The sequence below is a fragment of the Gorilla gorilla genome, chromosome 14, assembly GCF_029281585.2.
Source record: "Gorilla gorilla gorilla isolate KB3781 chromosome 14, NHGRI_mGorGor1-v2.1_pri, whole genome shotgun sequence".
Lineage (NCBI taxonomy): Eukaryota > Metazoa > Chordata > Mammalia > Primates > Hominidae > Gorilla > Gorilla gorilla.
Window position 1 is genome coordinate 42,735,117 of NC_073238.2, and position 21,078 is coordinate 42,756,194.

A 21,078-nucleotide genomic window follows, 5' to 3' on the forward strand; every position below is an offset into this window, starting at 1 on the left:
AGTCTGCTATCTGAGTTCACTTGGGGCTGTTGACCTCTGACACCCCACACCTCCCCCATTCCACACCCATGACTCTGAGGGCAGTTACTAAGGGCACAAGCCCTAGTATGGAAACTATAGGCCAGACTTATTGCCAGCTCTTCCACATAAAAAGGACAGATTCTGTGGCTATTTTCTAATTTAGGGGCTGTTATTTTTCCCTCTTTGTAATTGGGGCTATAAAAATAGAATGTCATTTAGAAGCCTTACTATATAACAGCACTTGAAAAGAGATTTAGGGGGAGGGGAATGTGCCTAAGCCTTAAGAATACATCAAGCTCTTAAGGAAGTAGATTGTGCCATGTTTGAAGATGCAAAGATAATCACTGTGCTGGGAACTGTCTTGAGGGGGGAGGAAGCCGAACAACAAGAGGAAAGCAGCGTTCGCTCCTGATTTCGCACAGGAAGTCCAAAGCACCTCCTGCCAAAGCGAGATAAGAAAGCTCCCATGCACTATTCTGGACAAGGCCACTGTTATCAGCCTCAGCTCGGCGCTGTCCTCTCTTTGCTCCAAGCCTCCGTCCCTTTCCTAATGAGCTATAGGACTCCTACCTCCATTTGCATACAGCATGCCAAGTACAATGGCAGGGAGGTATTTATAACCCCTGAAAGGAAAAAAAAAAATTATGGGCTAAGAGTGTACTCCATGTCATCTCCGCTGATTGCTCTGGACCTGAAACAACTTAATTTCGGACTAGAGATTGATATAAATAAATTAAAAGAAAGCAGCCAATTATGTTTCCAACACATGGAGCTAGGACCTCATGTGTGATATGTCAGCCTTCTACATTCCAAGTGGGAGCCATCTGTGGAACTCCCCATCTGGTCTAAGTTACTAGTCTTCTTCTCTTGACACATTATGGGAAACTGCCACCCTCTATATATGCAGATGACACTACTGACCTACATGCTTTGGGTTGATTTTCTTGTAACGGTGATGAATTTGCCCTCTTCCCACCACACTCAAAAGTATTTGGCTTCTCTATGACCAAAGACAGATGAAGGCAGTCTGGGGCCACAGAAAAAGGCAAAGCCAACAGAGGTCAAACCTACGATCTTTCTTTCTTTCTTTCTTTCTTTTTTTTTTTCTGTCACCCAGGCTGGAGTGCAGTGGAGCAATCTTGGCTCATTACAGCCTTGACCTCCTGGGCTCAACTGACCCTCCAACTTCAGCCTTCCGAGTAGCTGGGACTACATGTGTGTGCCATCATGCGAGGATAATTTTTGTATTTTTAGTGGAGATGGGGTTTAACCATGTTGCCCAGGCTGGTCTCGAACTCCTGGGCTCAAGCAATCTGCCTGCCTCAGCCTCCCAAAGTACTGAGATTACAGATGTGAGCCAATGCTCCTGGCCAAATCTACCGTCTTGACAGTACTGACTGCTGGCAGAATTTGTACTCAGTTCTGGATCATTTCAGAACCTGTGCACTTGACCCCAACACCATAAGTAACACGATATCCATGTACTACCATCATGTGACAAGAAATTATTATGCTTCAGTACTTCTTGGACATAGTAAGAAAAGACGTCTCAAATATTCAGTACACAAACACCATTACTACGTTGAGGATTCCATGGCTTTTTTTTTTTTTTAGCTACTTTTGCATAACATGGTCAGTCTCTTTCCAAAATTTGCTAAACATCTCTCATCTTACACAACTAAAATATGTTGAATGACCAGTGCATGCACAGTCTGCAATTACAGTTTATATTACAGTTTCTATGAGAGCTGACTTTGTCACCCTGCAGTTCCTGAATTCAAGACAGGTTCCATTCACCTTTACAAATCCAACACTCAACGAAGCATAATGCACAATGCACACCCAAAGGTACCCCTTTGTGTTCACCTGTGCTTTTTCTTAATTGCTGGTTTTTAACAATTCTTATTTTTAGATTTTCTTCATTCCTCCTGCCTTCCTCTCCCCTCCCCCTACTTAAAGCTCAGAGCTGGTACTTTCTTTCCTTTAGAGGATAGATTGTCACATCTGGTGGAATCAGAAGGGAAAGCCCAGCTGGGTGAGCGTTAGCTACTGATAGTAAGTATTGTGTTTTCTTTGAAGTGGTTCTCTTGTGAGAAAATGATCGATTCTCTTGGAGAATTGGGTGGGATGTTTCAACACTTCATTTAGCCTTTCTAGAAATTGCCCATCCGTTTAGTGCCTGTTATGGTACCCAAGACTCCTATAGCAATCCAGTATAAAATTCTCATTTCATAAATGATTTCCTGCCAGTCTAATAACCACATTGATTCTAGAAGGTCTGCTTTACAGCCTTAGTCTTAAGACACACAGATTTTTTTTTAAAAGGATCCTCTTTCAATAAATGATATTAAGCTGGCATTTCAAATCTCTGTTGTGCCAATATCCGATTCTTGGCTGCTTGAAGGGAAACAAGTTTTGTGAGCTGCTACTATGTGCTACTAAAGCTTGGGCTAGAAGCAATACACATTTTGCCTCAATTAGTTCTCACAATCACCCTATGAAGCAAGCATTATGATCCTTATTTCATAAATCCTTTTATCAATAAGGAAACTGAGACTCAGAAAAATCAAATGCTTTGCTCAAGTTCACAGGGAAAGGAGCAGAATTAGGATCAGAACCCAGACTCTCCTAACTCTTCACTATCCCAGAGCTCTGTGCATCACGTAGGGTGACTTCTGATCCCAAGAAACCACCCCAGACCTTTCCCACCATGGGAGAAGTCTGGCTCAGAGTCACCAGTTACAGAGGAAAACCCTGGAGGGCCTCTAAATTCAAACCAGCACAAAGTCAGACACCAGGAAAATTAAATTTTTGTTTTTAAGAGGGAGAAAGAAGATGTGCCTGTCTATTGGTGGACAAGGACAGGGGCAAGGGGCAGAAGACTGCTTTATAGTCACATTTTTGGCATAAATTCTAGTTCGTTTTGGTCATAAACATGCTTTGATGGTAAAACTATAGGAACTCTTTACCTTCTACTGGCTGATACATTTTATCATTAAAAAAAAATCTGGCCAGGCGCTGTGACTCACACCTGTAAATCCCAGCACTTTGGGAGGCCGAGGCGGGTGGATCACCTGAGGTTGGGAGTTCGAGACCAGCCTCACCAACATGGAGAAACCCTGTCTCTACTAAAAATACAAAAATTAGCTAGGTGTGGTGGCCTGCAGTCCAGCTACTGGGGAGGCTGAGGCAGGAGAATCACTTGAACCTGGGAGGCGGAGTTTGCAGTGAGCCGAGATCATGCCATTGCACTCCAGCCTGGTCAAGAAGAGTGAAACTCCATCTCAAAAAAAAAAAAAAATCTTACAACAAAATAAAACCATCCAATATTTATCACAATTTTTTTCTCTCCTTGGTAACATATTTTTGTCTGCATGCTCAGTGAGCATGTTCTGGGGTGAAGCTGGCCTGTTTTATTACAAACTCCAACACTAGAATGAGTGCCCCGGGGACAGGAGTGTGGGTGAGTGGTGATTTGAGTACCCAACACCCAATGGCTGCCTATTTGAGTCAGAGCCATTGTCTGGGAATGAATGTTTATATAAATGTATAATGAAAGCACATTTAATTTGGCAACAAAGAGGGTCCAGAAAGTTCTACAAAGTCTCAAGACAGATAATAATCTCCTTCTCTTTTTTTCTTTTTTGGATGATGAAATCTGAGGACTTGTGTGAACTCTGCTTATCTGTTTAATGAGATTGTACTGCACGTGCTAACTGTGATTAGAATCTGTTTGTAAAGAATATTGAATCATTTCAAGCTAGGAAACAAAAGGATAGAGGAGTAATGAAAAGCAAATTGAAGCTGTAAAATGTCTTTTAAAAAAATAGGAAGGAAAAAAAAAGCCCATCTGGAACCCTGCCAGAGGGCACAACCGGGGCTGGCCCCCATTATGGCGGCCATCCTGTAGCAGGGCCTGATGTAAACATTCCTCTGCTACCGTGGGTGTCGTGTCAAAACATTAGCGATTGTGTGTCTGAGCCATCAGATTAACAGAATCTGCAAACACTATCTTTCCCCCTTCTCTTTCTTTCTTTCTTTTTCTATCTCTCTTTCTCTTTCTTTCTCTTTCTTTCTTTCTTTCTTTCTTTCTTTCTTTCTTTCTTTCCTTCTTTCTTTCTTTCTTTCCTTCTTTCTTTCTTTCTTCTCTTTCTCTCTTTCTTTCTTTTTTGAGACGGGGTCTCACTGTGTTCCTCAGGCTGGAGTGCAGTGGCACCATCCTGGCTCACTGCAACCTCCGCCTCTCAGGTTCAAGCGATTCTCCTGCCTCAGCCTCCAGAGTGGCTGGGATTACAGGCACGTGCCACCACGTCTGGCTAATTTTTGTATTTTTAGTAGAGACGGGTTTCGCCATGTTGGCCAGGCTGGTCTCGAACTCCTGACCTCAAGTGATCCACCCGCCTCGGCCTCCCAAAGTGCTGGGATTACAGGAGTGAGGCAACATGCCAGGCCCCTCACGTTCTTTTTTTTTTTTTTTTTTTTTTTTTGAGACGGAGTCTCTCTCTGTCGCCCAGGCTGGAGTGCAGTGGCGCGATCTCAGCTCACTGCAACCTCTGCCTCCCAGGATTACAGGCCAGAGCCACCGCGGCCGGCCACGTTCTCTTAAAACAGATGAAACAATATAGGAGAGTGGATGCTGGCATTGAAAGGAGTGTTTAGACAGAATGGTTCCTGCTCCTCTTGCTCCAGGAAAAGGGCCTGGGCCTTCAGGGTGGTCACAGGGTCAGGCTGAGGGGATCCTGGAGGAGTGACTTTCTTGTGCAGTGAGAGACCTTGTGACGCCTTGGAGCTCATACCCTGAGAGACCTTGTGACGCCTTGGAGCTCATACTGAAAATTACTTCTTGCCTCAATGGAGAAGGGGGAGTGGAGAAGAGTTTCGGGGGTTGTGGGCTTTGGGTCGGCTCCCTGGACAATGGTGGAGGGGATCCAGCGTCCTGGGCCACCTCTGTTTAGATAAGAGCTTTTCCGTGAGTGTCTTGGCTCATGCTGCTTCCTGCTCTCGAGGGCCCTGTGGTCCATTCACACTCAGAACATGGCCCTTCTTCCCAGCCTCTGCTTTTCCTTCCTCCTGGCTCCTTCTGCTGGCTTCTAGAGTGAGTGCCAGCAATCTCCCCGCCCTCCACCCCCCAAGCCAGACACTCTCTCCCTCCCAGCTCCCCACTCTCCTTCACACAGTCTTTTCCAGGGCCAGGGGATCCTCACCGCCCCGCACTGGGGTAACTGAAAGGCTAAAAGAGTGGGTGTTTACTTGGCTACACCCAGATAGGAGCCTCACAGGATACCTATTTTGTTCATTCACTTTTCTTCTTAGTGAAGGACTAGTTGGTGAGGAAGGGTGATTTGAGAAATAAGAAATCTTTAAAAAAATATTAGGAGTGCCTACAAAAAATATCCTTTAACACATTCAAGAAGGAGGCTTAAAATAGTAGCTGCAGTCACTCAGTGGAGAATATTTTAAGCTATCATTATATTTTGTTCTCACAAAAAGGAAGAGAACAGCTTACTTCTTATTTAGTGGTCAATACTGAAACATCCAGAAAGCTTTTGGGAGTGGAGGTAGGGAATCACAGGTTAGCATAAGAAACATAGATGTTAGAGCTAGTCAGACCTGAGGTGAAATCATGGTTTTATAACATCCTAGTTATGTAACTGTGGATGTCAAAAACCTGACTATGAGAATCGTAGTCACAGAAGATTGCTTGGAGGACTTACCAGTCTTGTTGATTTCTTGTATCATTCTAAAATTTTGTCCTTAGATCACACCAGCCCACAAAATCACTTTTAATAAATTCTGCTTTGGTGCTATGTCATTGGCCAACATTGAGGGATGTTAGTTACCAGAGCTGACACTCACTGTGGAAGAAGTGTGGTCAGGGAGTTTGCCTACTGTTAGTGTCCCGCAGCGTATGAGAGAAGAAATCATTTCTCTTGGATCTCAGTTTTCTGAAAGGTATCTTATGAGCCCCTTAATTTTGCAAATGTTTGTTTCACTTCTTCTCGCTCTTGACAACTGGAAAGTAAAGCCTGTGGGCCGTAACTCCATACTAGTCTTACACATTTTTTGACTTCACCAAGGCTGCTTAGTTATGTATTGTCCTTTTTGTGAACTACCTCAAATTCTTTGGGATTGGATGTGTTCTTAGCATAGCCAACTCAAAAAAGCAACCCCATGCTACCATGTCTTACTAGTTTTATTACAGGCACTAAAAATGCACACATAAGGGAAATAATTTAAATAAAGAATTGAAAGAAGATTGGTTTGACATCAGCAAATATTAGAGTGATACTTAATGTGTAACACACTTAGCACAGTGCCTGGCACACAGGAAACAAATCATTAATGTTAGTTGTCAGTTTATTATCTGATTTCATCGAGAGCTACTTATGTACGGACAGGGACTATATTTTGTTCATCATTATAGCTTTGGTGCCTGGCCCAATCACCTGGGAAACAGTGGGTGAGCAATACTTGTCTTTTGCTCAGTTAACTCCCTGATGAGAAGAGTGGATCCTGCCAAAGAATGGCCAGATGACATGTGGACCCAATCACACATCAGATGTCAACCCTACCTCACATCAGATGTCAACCCTGCCATCTACACTTACCTCAAGTGTGCTGAAAAAGGGGCTCTAGTGACTGTCAAATGACCTCACATACACCCCTGACCTAAGCACTATGTCACCACCATCAGCACCTCTCCATCTGCAATGATGAATATTAATGGATACATGGGATCTGCCAGGGCCCTGGCTAACCTCAGCACAGCAGTGTCAGCACCTGACAAACCCATAGTCATGGACAGTTTCAACTCAGGCAAGGATGCTGACATGCAAAGCAGTGTCATCCAGTCTAATGGCAAATAGAAAACTGACTGGCAATGGCCTCCTCTTCTTGCCTATCTTCAAAGATAGGCACAAATATTGGCTTGTCAATAATAGCACCACTTTGCCCGGGTGCGGTGGCTCATGCCTGTAATCCCAGCACTTTGGGAGGCCAAGGCGGATGGACCACCTGAGGTTGGGAGTTCGATACCAGCCTAACCAACATGGAGAAACCCTGTCTCTACTAAAAATACAAAAAATTACCCAGGCGTGGTGGCGCATGCCTGTAATCCCAGCTACCTGGGAGGCTGAGGTAGGATAATTGCTTGAACCCGGGAGGCAGAGGTTGCAGTGAGCCAAGATCGCGTCACTGCACTCCAGCCTGGGCAACAACAGCAAAACTCCATCTTAATAATAATAATAATAATAGCACCATTTTATTTAACTAAAACAGAATTTGCTCACTCCTATCTCATGTAAGATGTAAAATCACACCCCTTGCAAGAAGTAGATGATTTAATTCCTTCTGTTATTTAGAAACATATATGTTTATTGAAGAGACAAGTCAAATTCATGGAAACATATCAGAATACAATTGAGCACAGGCAAGTAAAATGACAAAAGCCCATATACTACTATAGGCTGAACAAGACTTGGGTGACTGATCATTTGAATAGCTGAGGTAGAATTCACCAATGAGAGTAGATCCTTGGATACTGTAACTCCTTTGATTTCCTAAATAATCTGAAACAGCCACCATTTCTGGTCCCATTCTGATTTCTTTGGAATAAACAGTCAGAGGACCTGTCCCAAGATGCAAATATATTTCCTGGGAGAACATTAACCTAATAGCATGGATCATCTTGTCAGGACATTAGTGTGTATATGATGCCACTTCAGAGGGAAGTGGCTTTGCAGTGGGCAGCCCCGGAGCTGCCTAAAAGTCCTAGAAGTACCAGGTACCTTTCAGCAAACAAACTTAGCACTCGCAATGTACCAGCCACTGTGCTGAGTACTTCACACCTATTATAACATTTAACTTCCTCAAACAACCTTATGATGTCAGTGCTGTTAACTCCATTTGTAGATGAGGAAACCCAGACTCAGAGAGGTGGTTTATTTTGCCCAGAATCATACAGCCAATGGATGCCAGTAGATGGCAGATCCAGGACTCAGGCAATAGAGCCCACGTCCTTAAACTCTAAACTATGTTGCATCTCTTGATGTCACCACACCGGTTTTCAGGATTGTGAGCTTTTGATTCACCCTACTGGTTTTCAGGATCGTGAGCTTTTGACTAAAAATGACTCATTTTAATGTCTAAGTAGTTGTGACACAACCAATCCTGGTAGTGACAAATGATATGCTTTCAATTGCCTGGTTGATGTTGTGCTGGAAAGCCGCTCACTTTCAGGCTCTTTGACATGTTAACCAGGACTAGTGTCCTAATAAGATACTCAAACTCTCTACCTGATCTGGAGAATGGTAATAATTCTAGCATTTCTCTTAGAGAAGTTCTGTGATAATTAAATGAGATGATGCATATAAAGCACATATCCAGCACTTAACACCACATAGGTAAATGCTTAATAACTTAGCTATAAACAAAATAAAAATAGGAACCCCAGGCTATACAGCCTCTATCAGCCACCATCTTCTATTATATTTGGCTCTAGATGGTCTTTAAGTACCAATTTTTGTTTTCCTCATCCTACGTGTTCAAGTACTTTTTTCATACTCACAAGCGCTGATTTGTCAATAAGGTAGCAATCAGTGATCATCTTATGTAATTTTCAATGATGATGACAAGGCAAATGGAACATTAAAGACCTAAGAAATTGGAATAACATGCACCCATGTAATGTTTTTTAAAAGGGTGAGTGAAAACCCAAGAGTTTGATTTTCAGGCATGGAGGGTAGAGTTTCTGAGATACAGTGCGCATACTGCAGGCTGAAGGAGTGCCACAGGTAGAAGACCACCGATAATAAGTCTGTGAAAGTCCATCAGCCTGGAAGGAGGGACAAAGTGGGCTTCTGGCCAATAGATAGCAGAACATCCAAGCACTAGCCAGGTAGTGACTGCCTGGCTCAACCATTCAGCCTCTACTGAAAAAATTTCACATCAGGTCCAAAATTACCTTTCCAATTTTGGTTTTTATTTTTTCTCAACCCAAATCTGATGAACCAACCACATTCATCTCTGGCAAGTTCTTTTCAACTTTCCAACCCGGTTGTATGCCTGTGTCACTGCATCACATCTTTGTCCCTCTCCCCTTCCATTTAACTTTCCAAGATCTACCCATCCTCTTCAGGGCCCGGATCCCACCTCCTCCTTGGTGTGGCCTCTAAACTGCAACATTCACCATCTACCACCCATGGTCGGCTCGTTTGGCCAGATTACAAGCACCTCCCGTGAAGACTCAATACAGTGTTATGGTGGAAATAATAGTAAACAGGAAATCAGAGACATGCATCTAGTCCCGAGCTTGCCATTAAGTAGCTGTGAGATGAGATAACTATTTATCTTTGAGCCACAATTTCTCACCTATAAAACAATCTCTTTTTAAAAATTAAATCTTTAACATTCCTTAATTCCATTTTTTTTTTGAGATGGGGGTCTTGCTATGTTGCCCAGGGCTCCTGGGTTCAAACAGTCCTCCCAAATAGCTAGGATTACAAGAGCACGCCACCATGCCTGGCTCAACATTCTTCAATGCTGAGTGAATTAATCGTTTGAAGTGACTAGGTCAAGGCATGCCGAGGCTGAAATTAGCAGCCTCTATGTCCCCATTTCATTCCCTCATCAACTATAAACCCTCATGTTTCCTCCTTCATTTTCTTTTGATTCCTCCTTTTCATCTCCTTTAATTGCTCTCCTGCCTAAATAGCCATGAGTTTTGTGAGGCCCACTGAGGGCTGAGTGCTTGTTGAATCCTAATCCAGAACATTAATTCTGAACAATAAATGAGAGAATGGGGCTTCCCTACCCTGCAAGAGATCAAATACCCCTGGATGGTGGGAAAGTCACAGAAAAGGACAATACGAATAGGGGAAAGTGCCACAATAAGCAGGCCCATTAACTGTTAGTTAGACTTGCCACCCTCCTGAGGCTGGTCTTATTTAGACCTGCTCATCCCACTGGAGTTTATACTCCAGTTTCTACTCCCAACTGCAGATCTGGGGCCCAAGCCAGCTATAGGTCATCACTGGTTCTCAAAGATATCATGAAATTTGAACCCAATTCACCTATTTGCTGCTCGTCTTTTTCTCCTTTCCTCTCCCATCCTCTGCTCAACTCTAACTCAACAGATGGGTCAGCTCTAACTCACGACAGACAAGAGCAAACCTACCAGGTTAGGCAGGCGCCCTCCCAAACCTATTCCCTGCAGACTTCAGCTCTTTCCTCTGGGAATCCACAGGGATGTCCTCTGAGGAGTCCTATGGGACACCAGGGAAAAATAACCTTCTGGAAAACCAATCTATCTAGCCCCTTGTATTTTATTTATTTATTTATTTGAGACAGGGTCTCACTCTGTCTCCCAGGCTGGAGTTCAGTGACAACTGCAGCCTCAATCTCCCGGGCTCAAGCCTTCCTCCCGTCTCAGCCTCCTGAGTAGCTGGAACCATAGGCGTGTGTCACCATGCCCAGCTAATTTTTTTATTTTTATTTTTTTGCAGAGATGGGGCCTCTCTATGTTGCCCAGACTGGTCTCCGCAACTCCTGGGCTCAACTGATCCTCTCACCTCAGCCTCCCAAGTGCTGGGATTATAGTCATGAGCCACTGTACCCAGCCCTCCCCCTTTATACCATAATCTGAAAACACCTGAGAAATAACTCCCTCAGCTTCAGTTTTACTTATGGGAAAATAGTGCAAGTAATCACCATTCCGTAAAACTGTTGTACAGATTAGAGATAATGTGTGTAAAGGGATGAACATGGCTTTTGGCACCAAAAATGACTTATTGATTAAGTCTATCACAGCTATTATAATGAAGTAGACCATTGCATTCAAGGTGGCAAAACGTCCTAGGAGGCTTCTAGAGAAAGTATGAGAAAACAAGGGCTAGTGATTAGAAGCTCATTATAAGGCACTGTCAGGGCCAGAGTCTAAATCCATCATGCCCTTTCCATCTTATCAATCCAACTGGTTCTGCTTTGTCACCTAAAAGGGCACTGATTTTACATTAAAGTCACATAGATACCATATTTTAAGAAACAATCTACCAAGTCAGTGAAGATATACTAAAATGTAGATCCCCAGGCAGAAGTGCATGTTTTATAAGTGATTTGCTCTACTTATCTATCACCTAAAGATCTTGTGTCAGGACATTAGTTTCTAGATTCAGTAATAAAAATTCTCATTCAATTTTTAAAAATCTGTAAATTTGGCCAAAGACAATCTGAGAGGTTCTGCCAATCTTCTTAAGGAATCTTCACAAATTTTGTGTCACTATCTTCTGGTAACCTGAGAAGCTACACTGAATCTTGCTGAAAAGATCACTATAAAAACCATCCAGTGGCCGGGTGCGGTGGCTCATGCCTGTAATCCCAGCACTTTGGGAGGCCGAGGCGGGTGGATCACGAGGTCAGGGGATCGAGACCATTCTCGCTAACACGGCAAAACCGCGTCTCTACTAAAATTACAAAAATTAGCCGGGTGTTGTGGCACGCGCCTGTAGTCCCAGCTACTTGGGAGGCTGAGGCAGGAGAATCACTTGAACCCAGGAGGCGGAGGTTGCAGTGAGCCGAGATCGTGCCACTGCACTCCAGCTTGGGCGACAGAGCAAGACTCCGTCTCAAAAAACAAAAAACAAAAAACATCCCGCATAGATTTCCTGTGACTCAGCCTTTTGGTTGAATTTAAAACACATAATGAAATGTTTGATAGCAATTACAGGAGACAGTTAACTCATTAGAAACAATTATTCATCAGATTCACTGTATTACTAAGAAGAGTGGGAAAAGGAGGAAAATCTCACAAAGCAGAGAAAAGTGGCAAAGGGGCCTTTGGCAAATGAACTCATGCTCTGTTCTCAGGACTTTGTATGAAATATTAATAAGGGCTGTTTTCCTAACAGTCACATTAAGCAGCATGCACTTCCTCGTCCAGTAATTATATAACAGAATGCAAGAAGTTTCTCATTAGTAAGTGAACATTCACTTTTGGCTTGTGATGAAAGCCTCCTGTATAAGATGGCCAGTTTTATTTGGCTGTTTGTTCAAGCTCAAAGTCCTGCTAAAGTGGTATTTGGTCAAGTGGTCTTCTTTAAAGTCCTCATTTTGATTCAAGGTTTTGTTTGTGGTAAATTAAAATTCTCTGTAGCATGGCTGAATTGAGGCTGCATACCCAGACACACACTGCACAGAATATATGTTGAGACACATGGATGGATACAAATTGTATGTGTACTTAGGAAGAATGTGATCAATATTAAAACATGAGGTATGTGACCGTATTTCCAAAAGAAGAGGTCTTAAATTATAGCTTCCCTCAGACATCTGACCTACATTTTGCCCCCAGGAAATGTTGACTTTTTCAATTTTTATATTGTTAAAATTTTCATTGTGTAGGTGGAAAATAAAATATGGGACATAAAACTGTTACAGCATAAAAATAATAGACATTCATGTTGGCAGTCAATTAAATTTGGGTCTTTGAGTACATTTCTAATTAACTACCATTAACAATTGTCTTGTTTCTGTCCTGTTAATTTTACATACCCCACTGATGCGCCAAACTATGTTTCCCCCAAATGATCTATCCCTAACACATCCCTAATGACTCAGGCCCTCCTTTCTTTGCCAATTTGCTGACGTAAACAATAGAGAAATGCAATTAGGCAAGCCCCTCTCGGAAGCCCTTCTCAGAGTTCCTAGATGCCTCTGCTTTTCTCTGATATTGTAGGCCACCCCACCCCCCATCCCCGGATGGAAGGCAGTAAACCATCCTTACTCTTAGAGTGGTCAGCTTTCTCTTGACACCATCCACCCCACCCCCCTATAGTACTCTACTGCTGGTGCACACGAAGAGTGTTTCAGACATGGGATGTCACACTGTCATTGAGAATGGCGGGAAACATTATTTTCTAGTTAACTTCTAAAGCATGTAACTATTTTAGACTCCAGTCCTGACCTACTTTAGAGTTTTGCAAGCAGTTCCTTGAGAGTCCATGTATGTCTATTAGATTTTTCTTAGGAAACCCACCATTTTATCTAAGAAAGCCAAAAGAATAATGTTCTCCCTCAACCTTCCATGAGTTGAGAACCCAACATTTTTCACACCCTGAAGGGACTCATCTGCAAAAGACCAAATAAAGCAGGCAAAGCTTTAGAGCTAACTGGGCAGAGAATGAGAATGCCTTCACTTGTTTGGCCTGGATCGAGGCTGGCAAGGTGGTCCAGGTTGGCACTGCGGAAAATACGGCTTGGCCCCAATGGTGGAGGAGCTGCTGCACTTTTTTTTTCCTTACTGGGCCCTTATTAACATTATAATCACAGAGTCAGTTTTGTATCACAGAGTTTGTACCTCCATTTAAGACTTTTCTGACAGCCATTCTACTTTCATAAGTTGAAATTTTCTGTTAATTTGTTACCGATCCTCAGAGTTAATGGTCAAATTGCCTTACAGTTTATAAGAAACAGAAGGGAAACATCAGTGTGCAAACACTGGGAAATACTTTCAAGCCCTTTTGAAGGAAGAAAATATAATTTACAGTGATTTTCTAAGTTAACTCATTCATAGCTGTGTATGATAGGAAAGGGGAAGCACGACCATTGCCATTTACAGAAGGGGAAATAGAAACACAGATTAAAGAACTGGCCAAGGTCACACAGAAGTCAGGGACTGTGCCAAGAATAGAACCTGCTTCCTTGATTCCCAATTCTCTATCCTTGGGAGGATGTAGTAGATATTTTACAGATACATATGTAGATCCAATAAGTAATCACCAAATATGTTTAATCTTGTATAATGCAAACATAAATGCTAAAGACAAGTGGTATTACTTTTATGTTTTACACATGGTTGATGCCTAATAAATATTTGTGTGATGAGCAGATGGTTGACAGTATATTTAGATTGAATATCAGTGACGTGCCAAGTTGCTTTGTAAGATGTCAGCAATATTAATGCAATGTAGACAGAAATGTTTCTCTACATATTTTGACTAGTTATCACAGATAGCTTATAAAGAAAACGAGATTTTTCACAAAGAACCCGATGTTACCTAAGTTTTTTTTTCCATGAGAGGGGAATAACTTAGTATGTGGTACAACTCTGTCTATTATAATCAATCAGTGTTACTTCTTCCTTTGAAACTATGATTTGTGATAATTAGATAGGGAGAGAGAATTAAACTGGACTGTGATCTAAAGGATGTGTGCTCTCAAAACAAAACTGCAGTAATCAAAGGCTGCAGGCATTGAACCTCCCTAGAATAAAGACCCAAACACATTCAACATTTTAGAAACAGATCTTTGTTTTAGAAAGAAGAAAAGACAATCCAGAAACAACCAGGTGGACTCTAGACACCCATGGAGGAGGTGATCAGAGCTCATGAGAGTACCAGGAAGGAGATCAGCAGAAGCCCCCCACCATCCCGTTTGTGGGGAACAGATGAGCGCAAAGACCCACTCAGGCCACACAATTGTCCAGTCAGCTACCCGAGGGTCTCCTTGGTATTCAAGCACACGTAAAGAAAAGTAGACTTTCAACATCTTAGATTCTTCCTGAGAAAATAGTGATCTGCAGCACAAACTGATTATGCCAAGACTGTCCTTGCCCTATCCTCTCCTGGGTTCCTGAAATCCACCCTTTCCTTTCCACAGAGAAGGTCCCCTTCCCTCCAGTCCTGTATTATTATTGTTCCTTTAGAAACCAACCAACCTCCTTGCCATGGACAATCTTATCTAAATAGTATCTCCTGTGAGGCTGCATCAGTACTCTGGCAGAGTTCACGGAGGACTGTAAGATCAAGCGGAGCTCAGTCCTTGGGGGGTTTACTCGTACTACTTAGTTGTTCAAAATGCAGGGGGAACGTGAAGTTCTAGAAATCGAAAGTGGACTGGCTGAGCAGGCATCAGCTCCCCCACATGCCCACTCAGCCCACCCCAGCCTCAGCCAACCCACAGGGCAGAACCACTTCCTCTCATGACAGGAAACCAATGAATGGGGCAGGCCACACGGACTGGGAGAATTACATCATTCCCTCATGACACCCTTCCATTTACTCTTCCTTTTACTTTTGCCTAACTCTTCTGTAGTTCCTTAATTTTTCTTCTTCTGAAAAGTCATATTTTCCTGAATTCCACAGCCACCCTCCACCCCAGACCTACTAAATTACTATTTTTAAAGCACGACAAAACTGTATTTTACATTCCATAATTTGCATTCATTTCTTAGAAATGTTTGGCAAAACTGCTCACTGTTGTCAAACTAGCTCTATAGTAGGCAGAAATATCCTTTAAGTTCATTAAAGGTTCTCAGGTCTTATTTAAAGAAATGTACCCCAATGCTAGCAATGATTACAACCTTGCAAATCTGTGGCGCTCTGTAACTTTCTAAATACATTACCTCATTCGATCCTCATAGTCTCTCTAGGAAGTGTATATCATTATCTTTATATGAGCAGAGGCTGCAAGCTATAGACATGTGGAAGGCACTATATGCTTAACATCCTTATGATGCTCTCTGGCTTTTTGCTCAGACTCACGGGAGCAGGTTTAGGAATATCTATTTAGAAGTCTACCAGTTGGCTGAGGATGAGAAAAATAAAATGTTCCACCTTATTCAGTGTTGATAACTTATTTTGGTGTTATTAATATTCAAAAGAGATATCACAGTTTTATTATCACTTTTCTTTTCTTTCTTTTTCTTTTTTTTCTGAAGCGGAGTTTCGCTCTTGTTGCCCAGGCTGGAGTGCAGTGGTGCGATCTCAGCTCATTGCAACCTCCACCTCCCAGGTTCAAGCAATTGTCCCTGAGTAGCTGGAATTATAGGTGCCTGCCACCACTCCTGGCTAATTTTTGTATTTTAAGTAGCGGCGGGGTTTCATTATGTTGCCCAGGCTGGTCTCAAACTCCCGACCTCAGGTGATCCTCCTGCCTTGGCCTCCCAAGGTGTTGGGATTACAGGTATGAGCCACTGCACCTGGCCCCACTTTCCTTTTTTTAATTAAAAAAAAACTAAAAAGGGGAAAGATTCTGCTTTATTTCTTCTTGGTTCATTACCTGTATGAATTTAAAAGTAATCATCCTTTCCCTCCTCTCTTTTATTCCTAATGTTTTATAAGAACAAATTCTAGGCAAAACGAAAGCCACAATATTACTCAGTTAAAACTTAGCTCGCTTTCATAACATATTTTACTACTTTTTTTTTAAAGGGTGACATTTTTAGTTGAACTATCGGTAGTTATAATAACTTAACATATTTACATATTTATTAGACTCTAAGATACTAAATAATTTGAGTTAGGTCTGAACCTCTTTCTATAGTAGATACATTAACTGTCCGGCCATATTAAACCAATTAATAGTTTTGAGCTCCTTAAACAAGTACATTCTGTCCTCAAACTAAGCAAATGCTTTGGCTGTGGATATATATAGATATGCCCTTTCACTAGAGCCTAAGATTTAAATGCCAGGAATTATTCTACGTATTTGAGAGTAATGTGCATATATTAGTCACCCAATCTCTTTTGATGATCATGTATAGACACCAGTATGCAAATATGTTACCATATAACTCAAAATAAGTGCAATGGAGCATTTCTTACTCATGTGTTACTAAAATTCCTGTCTACAACTGAATCTAAGTTAGTCTAAGTGTATATAAATATGTTTATATAAAGACATATTTGAGAACTTTTGGTAATTAAAGAGGGCTTCATTTATCTATAAATTTTAGCTTCATCTCTCTGAGAGGGTGAAAGAGTGGTTCTGTTTATTTTCTGGTGTACAAAGTTTCTACATATATTTCTGAAACACCTCTAAGTTAACTGTACTGATTTAACCACCAAGCACCAAATCTGGGCCTCACACAGGTAGGCTACTCAATTAGTACCTGCTGACTAATGTACATCGAGCTGTCATTCTTGTACATCAAAGATGTGTACGTTTTTGGCAGATAATTTCAAGCAGCAATGTATTAAAGAAATAAAGCATATGCAACCTTAAACTTCCATTTCTGATCAGTCTTGTAAGTAGTGAAAAAAAAAATGCCTTGAACAGAGAATAATTCAAATGGCCAACAAACATTTAAGGTAATGCTCTGAGTCTTGAGACCATTCTGAAACGAATAAGACATGTTTTCAGGCCTTGGTGAACTTATTCCATCACACAGAAGAGAGATCCCTTATACCACAAAGAAACTGGAAAGAAAGCTAATGTTTACAAAGTTCCATTCGAGGTGGCCTCATTCCCCAAACCATATTTTATTAGCATCACTTAAACCCAAATTTATAATATTATGTTCTATCACCATAATTGTTATTTTCTAACATAGTTACTAGTTCTAATCCTAGATAGAATAGAAATTTTAGATTTAATATTGCCAAAACAAAATTTAAATATATTTAGAAAAGGCTCTGTTATTCCAGAAAAATTCAACTCTACACTTTTATCCGAATCTAATAGCTTCAATTATTTAGTTTTTTTTTTATTTATTTGCATGTTAGGTTGGCACATATGTCAAGACCCTAAAGGGATGGGTCCATAAATATTGATGCATACCCCAAATTTGCAAAATAGTATAGAATTTCAGTAGATCTCACTGTCTTATGTGTTAAACATTCACAGTGGTAAAGAAGATATTTAAGATTTGTAAGTCTTCTCTATTTCTATTCTTAGAAAATGACAGTCAAATGAGAAATCAGATGTGTGGAAAACAGCTACTTCCCAGGAATTCCATAGCTCACCAGTAACTTTCCACTCTGAGAGTAATACACTCTAAGCAAAACGAGTTGGAATTGTGGGAAGAATCTAGAAAATTGAATAGCCACTTCTATCTGTTTATGTTAGGATTATGCTTTGTTTACTTTTCCTATCAATCTTTTTTTTTTTTTTTTTTTTTGAATAACAATCCTCCTGAACACTCTGCAAGTGGAGTTAAAAGTAATAAGGAAAATAGTTTGGCATAATGATAATCCTTGGGCAGTTTCAATAATATCTTATTGTTGCACCTATCAAGTCTATTCCTGTTCTTCAAATTAGCTCCCATAAACTATCCTTAGTATCATCCCTCTAGACTAAACAAAAAGAGGAAAAAGCAAACAAGGCTCAGTCATCAACAGGATGCAAGGAAATGCTGCACAATTAGCAGAGGGTAGGGATGTATTCATTTAGCAATATCTACTGTGTGCCAGCCTTGGCCCAGCCTAAAGACACAAGGGTGCTCTCAATCAGCTCTTAGCTTAGAGAGACAAACCTTTGCACATCGAGTGATGTAACAAGGGCGTGAACAAAGTGCTGTTCATACTGAGGGGGAAGAAGTGATTCTGAATGAGGCAGTGAGGAGAGTTCACAGAGAAGGTGACGTAAGAGCTGAGTCATGGGGTTTGATAAATAAAGCCCTCTTAGGAGGCAGGCAATGGGTTGAGGTGCATTTCAGACAGATGGAAGAGCAAAGCCCAAAAGTAGGAAACATAGTGATCACTGGTGTTGGGAAGAACTTGGATCATAACCAAAGAATACAAAATGAAAAATGGGAACGCTAATGCAACTGACATAGTGGTATCGCCAAAGTCTAGGGATCTTCAGTTGAGAAACAGGAGACCAGAGTTCCAACCTGAGCTCATGTCACAGCTCATGGAAGGACCTTAGTTTTGTGCTTGTGCTTCTAAAACTGTAAACTAGAGAGAAAAATTATGAAATTGTTAGCCAGTGATAGAGTATATTCAGTAAGAAAGAAGAGTAGCTGTTGCCCACCTTTTTCCAAGGCAGGGAGAGCCTTTGCCTCAAATATACGGTACATCCCACATGCAGATTCCCATCTGCGTCCATTAAAACATCTTAATTCCAGGTGTCAAAAAGTATTTGAAAGTTAGTAAAAGAACTGACTGTCCCTACCTTGCTTCGGAATGATTATGGTTACAGGGGTGCCAGAACCACTTGATTGTAGGTTGAGGGATACCATATGCGGTACAAGTCAGGATTTGTCTGCTGCCCAGTGGGTAGAGAGCCGGGTCTGGAAACGATGACACGGCCTTTTCGTAAATCTGGGGTTGCACTGGAAAGGAGATGAAGAACGGGACAGAAGTCAAGAGCAGTTCTAATGACTTTCTCCTGGGCCACACATGAAGGACCACATTCTCACTGGCTTTGATGTCAGGGAAACAAACAAGAAACAAAAAACAAATAAACCCTCCTATTTGTCAAGAAGATGCAGATTTTTAAAAGTAGTGGCAGGGTTTTGAGATTATTAATAATTTGATTCCATGGTATGTACATTGTGACTACAGTGATAAAAGATCATGCCACCTATGGAATACAACAAACAAACGCGAGATTGTTAAGATGGGAACTTAACGTTAAGTGTTTTTTCAAATGATTATTTGAAATTTTGCTATCTTTGATGTTGTTACGCTGATTTTTGAATTCATAAATGTTCACTAATTTGTTGCCTACCAGAACCAGAAGAAAGTATGAACAGCAAACTTACCATTGACAATTAGAGTGGCAGTGAGGTTTTTAAACACATTTGACTGTTTTATGCTCAGCAAGATTGTATAATTCCCTGCATCCTCTTCAGTTACGTCCTTGATAATTAACGAGTAGCCACGAGTCAAATAGCGAGCAGATTTCTCAGTCGCAGGTAACCCATCTTTTAACCTGTGGTTAAAAACATGATCAGTAAGTCATTTCACACGGCCTCTCAATATCACTTTGATAACACGGTCATTGAAGTTTTTGAGCTCAAGTTGACCAATTTCAAACCTTTGATCATCAGTGTTGATTTTTAAAATGTAGGCATTAACTTTTGAGTAAAGGCAGATATGATTTTTAGACTGGGTAACACTTCATATTTATTGGCAAGGAAGAAGAAATAAAGTGAGCGAAGATAGAAAAGCAGTAGCTGAGTGTGCCCACAGGCATATTGGTGGCCACTGTGACTTAAGTATTAACCCAGAAGCAGGGGCTCTGATTCCATCCGAGATGTTTTTCAGAGTTTTCCACGAGGCTCCATCAGCAGTATAAGGGCCATTGTAAGTCAGATCAAGTAGATCACTTCTCCAGATAAAAATAAAAATAGACTTTTCTATTGTGGTCTCATGTGGAGTTCTTATTAGTTTTATAAATGGTCACACCAGTTGTCCCTTTCATAAACTAGAGTGAAATCAAGACTATCAAGATTTTTCCTCTGAGGAAGAACAGTTAAGGCACAGAAAAAAAAAAAAACAGAAAGCATAAACTTAAAGAAATTTTAAAAACGTATTAAATACTGAACCGATGCATTGATATCATTCTATTGCATACAGAACTGAGAGTCAGAGGCTTGGGTGCTTGACCTGGCTCTGCTACTCACTGCAGACTGCTGCAAACATGACTAACCAGTTTGGGCTCCAATTTTCTCAAATTTTCTAGAGGTTCTCAAAATTTCCTTATAACTCTAAAATTCTATGATTTCATTAAAATGCATGGTTCTTTAAATAGGCAGTTTTAATCCATTAGGAGTTTCTTGTGTTCTGTATAAAGGTTTAATATTGGGAACTTAGTTCATTATCATGCATGATTATAAAGTCCTACAAACAAATTCCCATTACTAGTGTGTCTCAGATCCAAAGTAATTAAAATGAGGATGCCACACTTTGTGATTACAAATATTGTCTTGGTATTACTTTAAATTATTTCCTACAACAAGTCAGCATTTTTGAAGGTGGATTGAATTTTTTTTTAATGCCCTTGCTACTTAGTTACTGAAGAAATCAACACTAACAGATGAGCGTGCCCTCAGACACTGGAGGAGTGAATGTACCTCCTGGAGTCATCAGATTACTATTCAATTTACTATTAAACCTAAAAATTTACTACTAAACGTTCTTGATATTCTGAAGCAAAAAAGATCATTTTTCTACTGCAATGGCATGAAGACATAGCACAAAGTTAAAATTTTCTCTTTAATTCCCTATTAAGTATTTGAGGGAACTGCAAACAAACACTGCCCTCATACGACATTGAAAGCCAAATCCGCTCTGGTTAGGGAGATTCTAAAATGGTGCCACATCCCTATTGTATGGA

General features: G+C 41.0%; 1 protein-coding gene across 5 annotated transcripts in view; it reads right to left on the reverse strand.

Annotated features, from left to right (window-relative positions):
• Window positions 1-21,078, reverse strand: part of FLT1 (fms related receptor tyrosine kinase 1) — a 194,464-nt gene that overhangs the window by 107,806 nt on the left and 65,580 nt on the right. For all 5 annotated transcript variants that reach the window (XM_031001276.3, XM_019039817.4, XM_055359731.2 and 2 more), the window contains exons 9-10: window positions 19,502-19,671; window positions 18,910-19,069 (exon numbers count right to left, since the gene is read on the reverse strand). In XM_031001276.3, coding sequence (XP_030857136.1) covers window positions 18,910-19,069; window positions 19,502-19,671 — 330 coding nt within the window. The remainder of the gene's footprint in view (window positions 1-18,909; window positions 19,070-19,501; window positions 19,672-21,078) is intronic.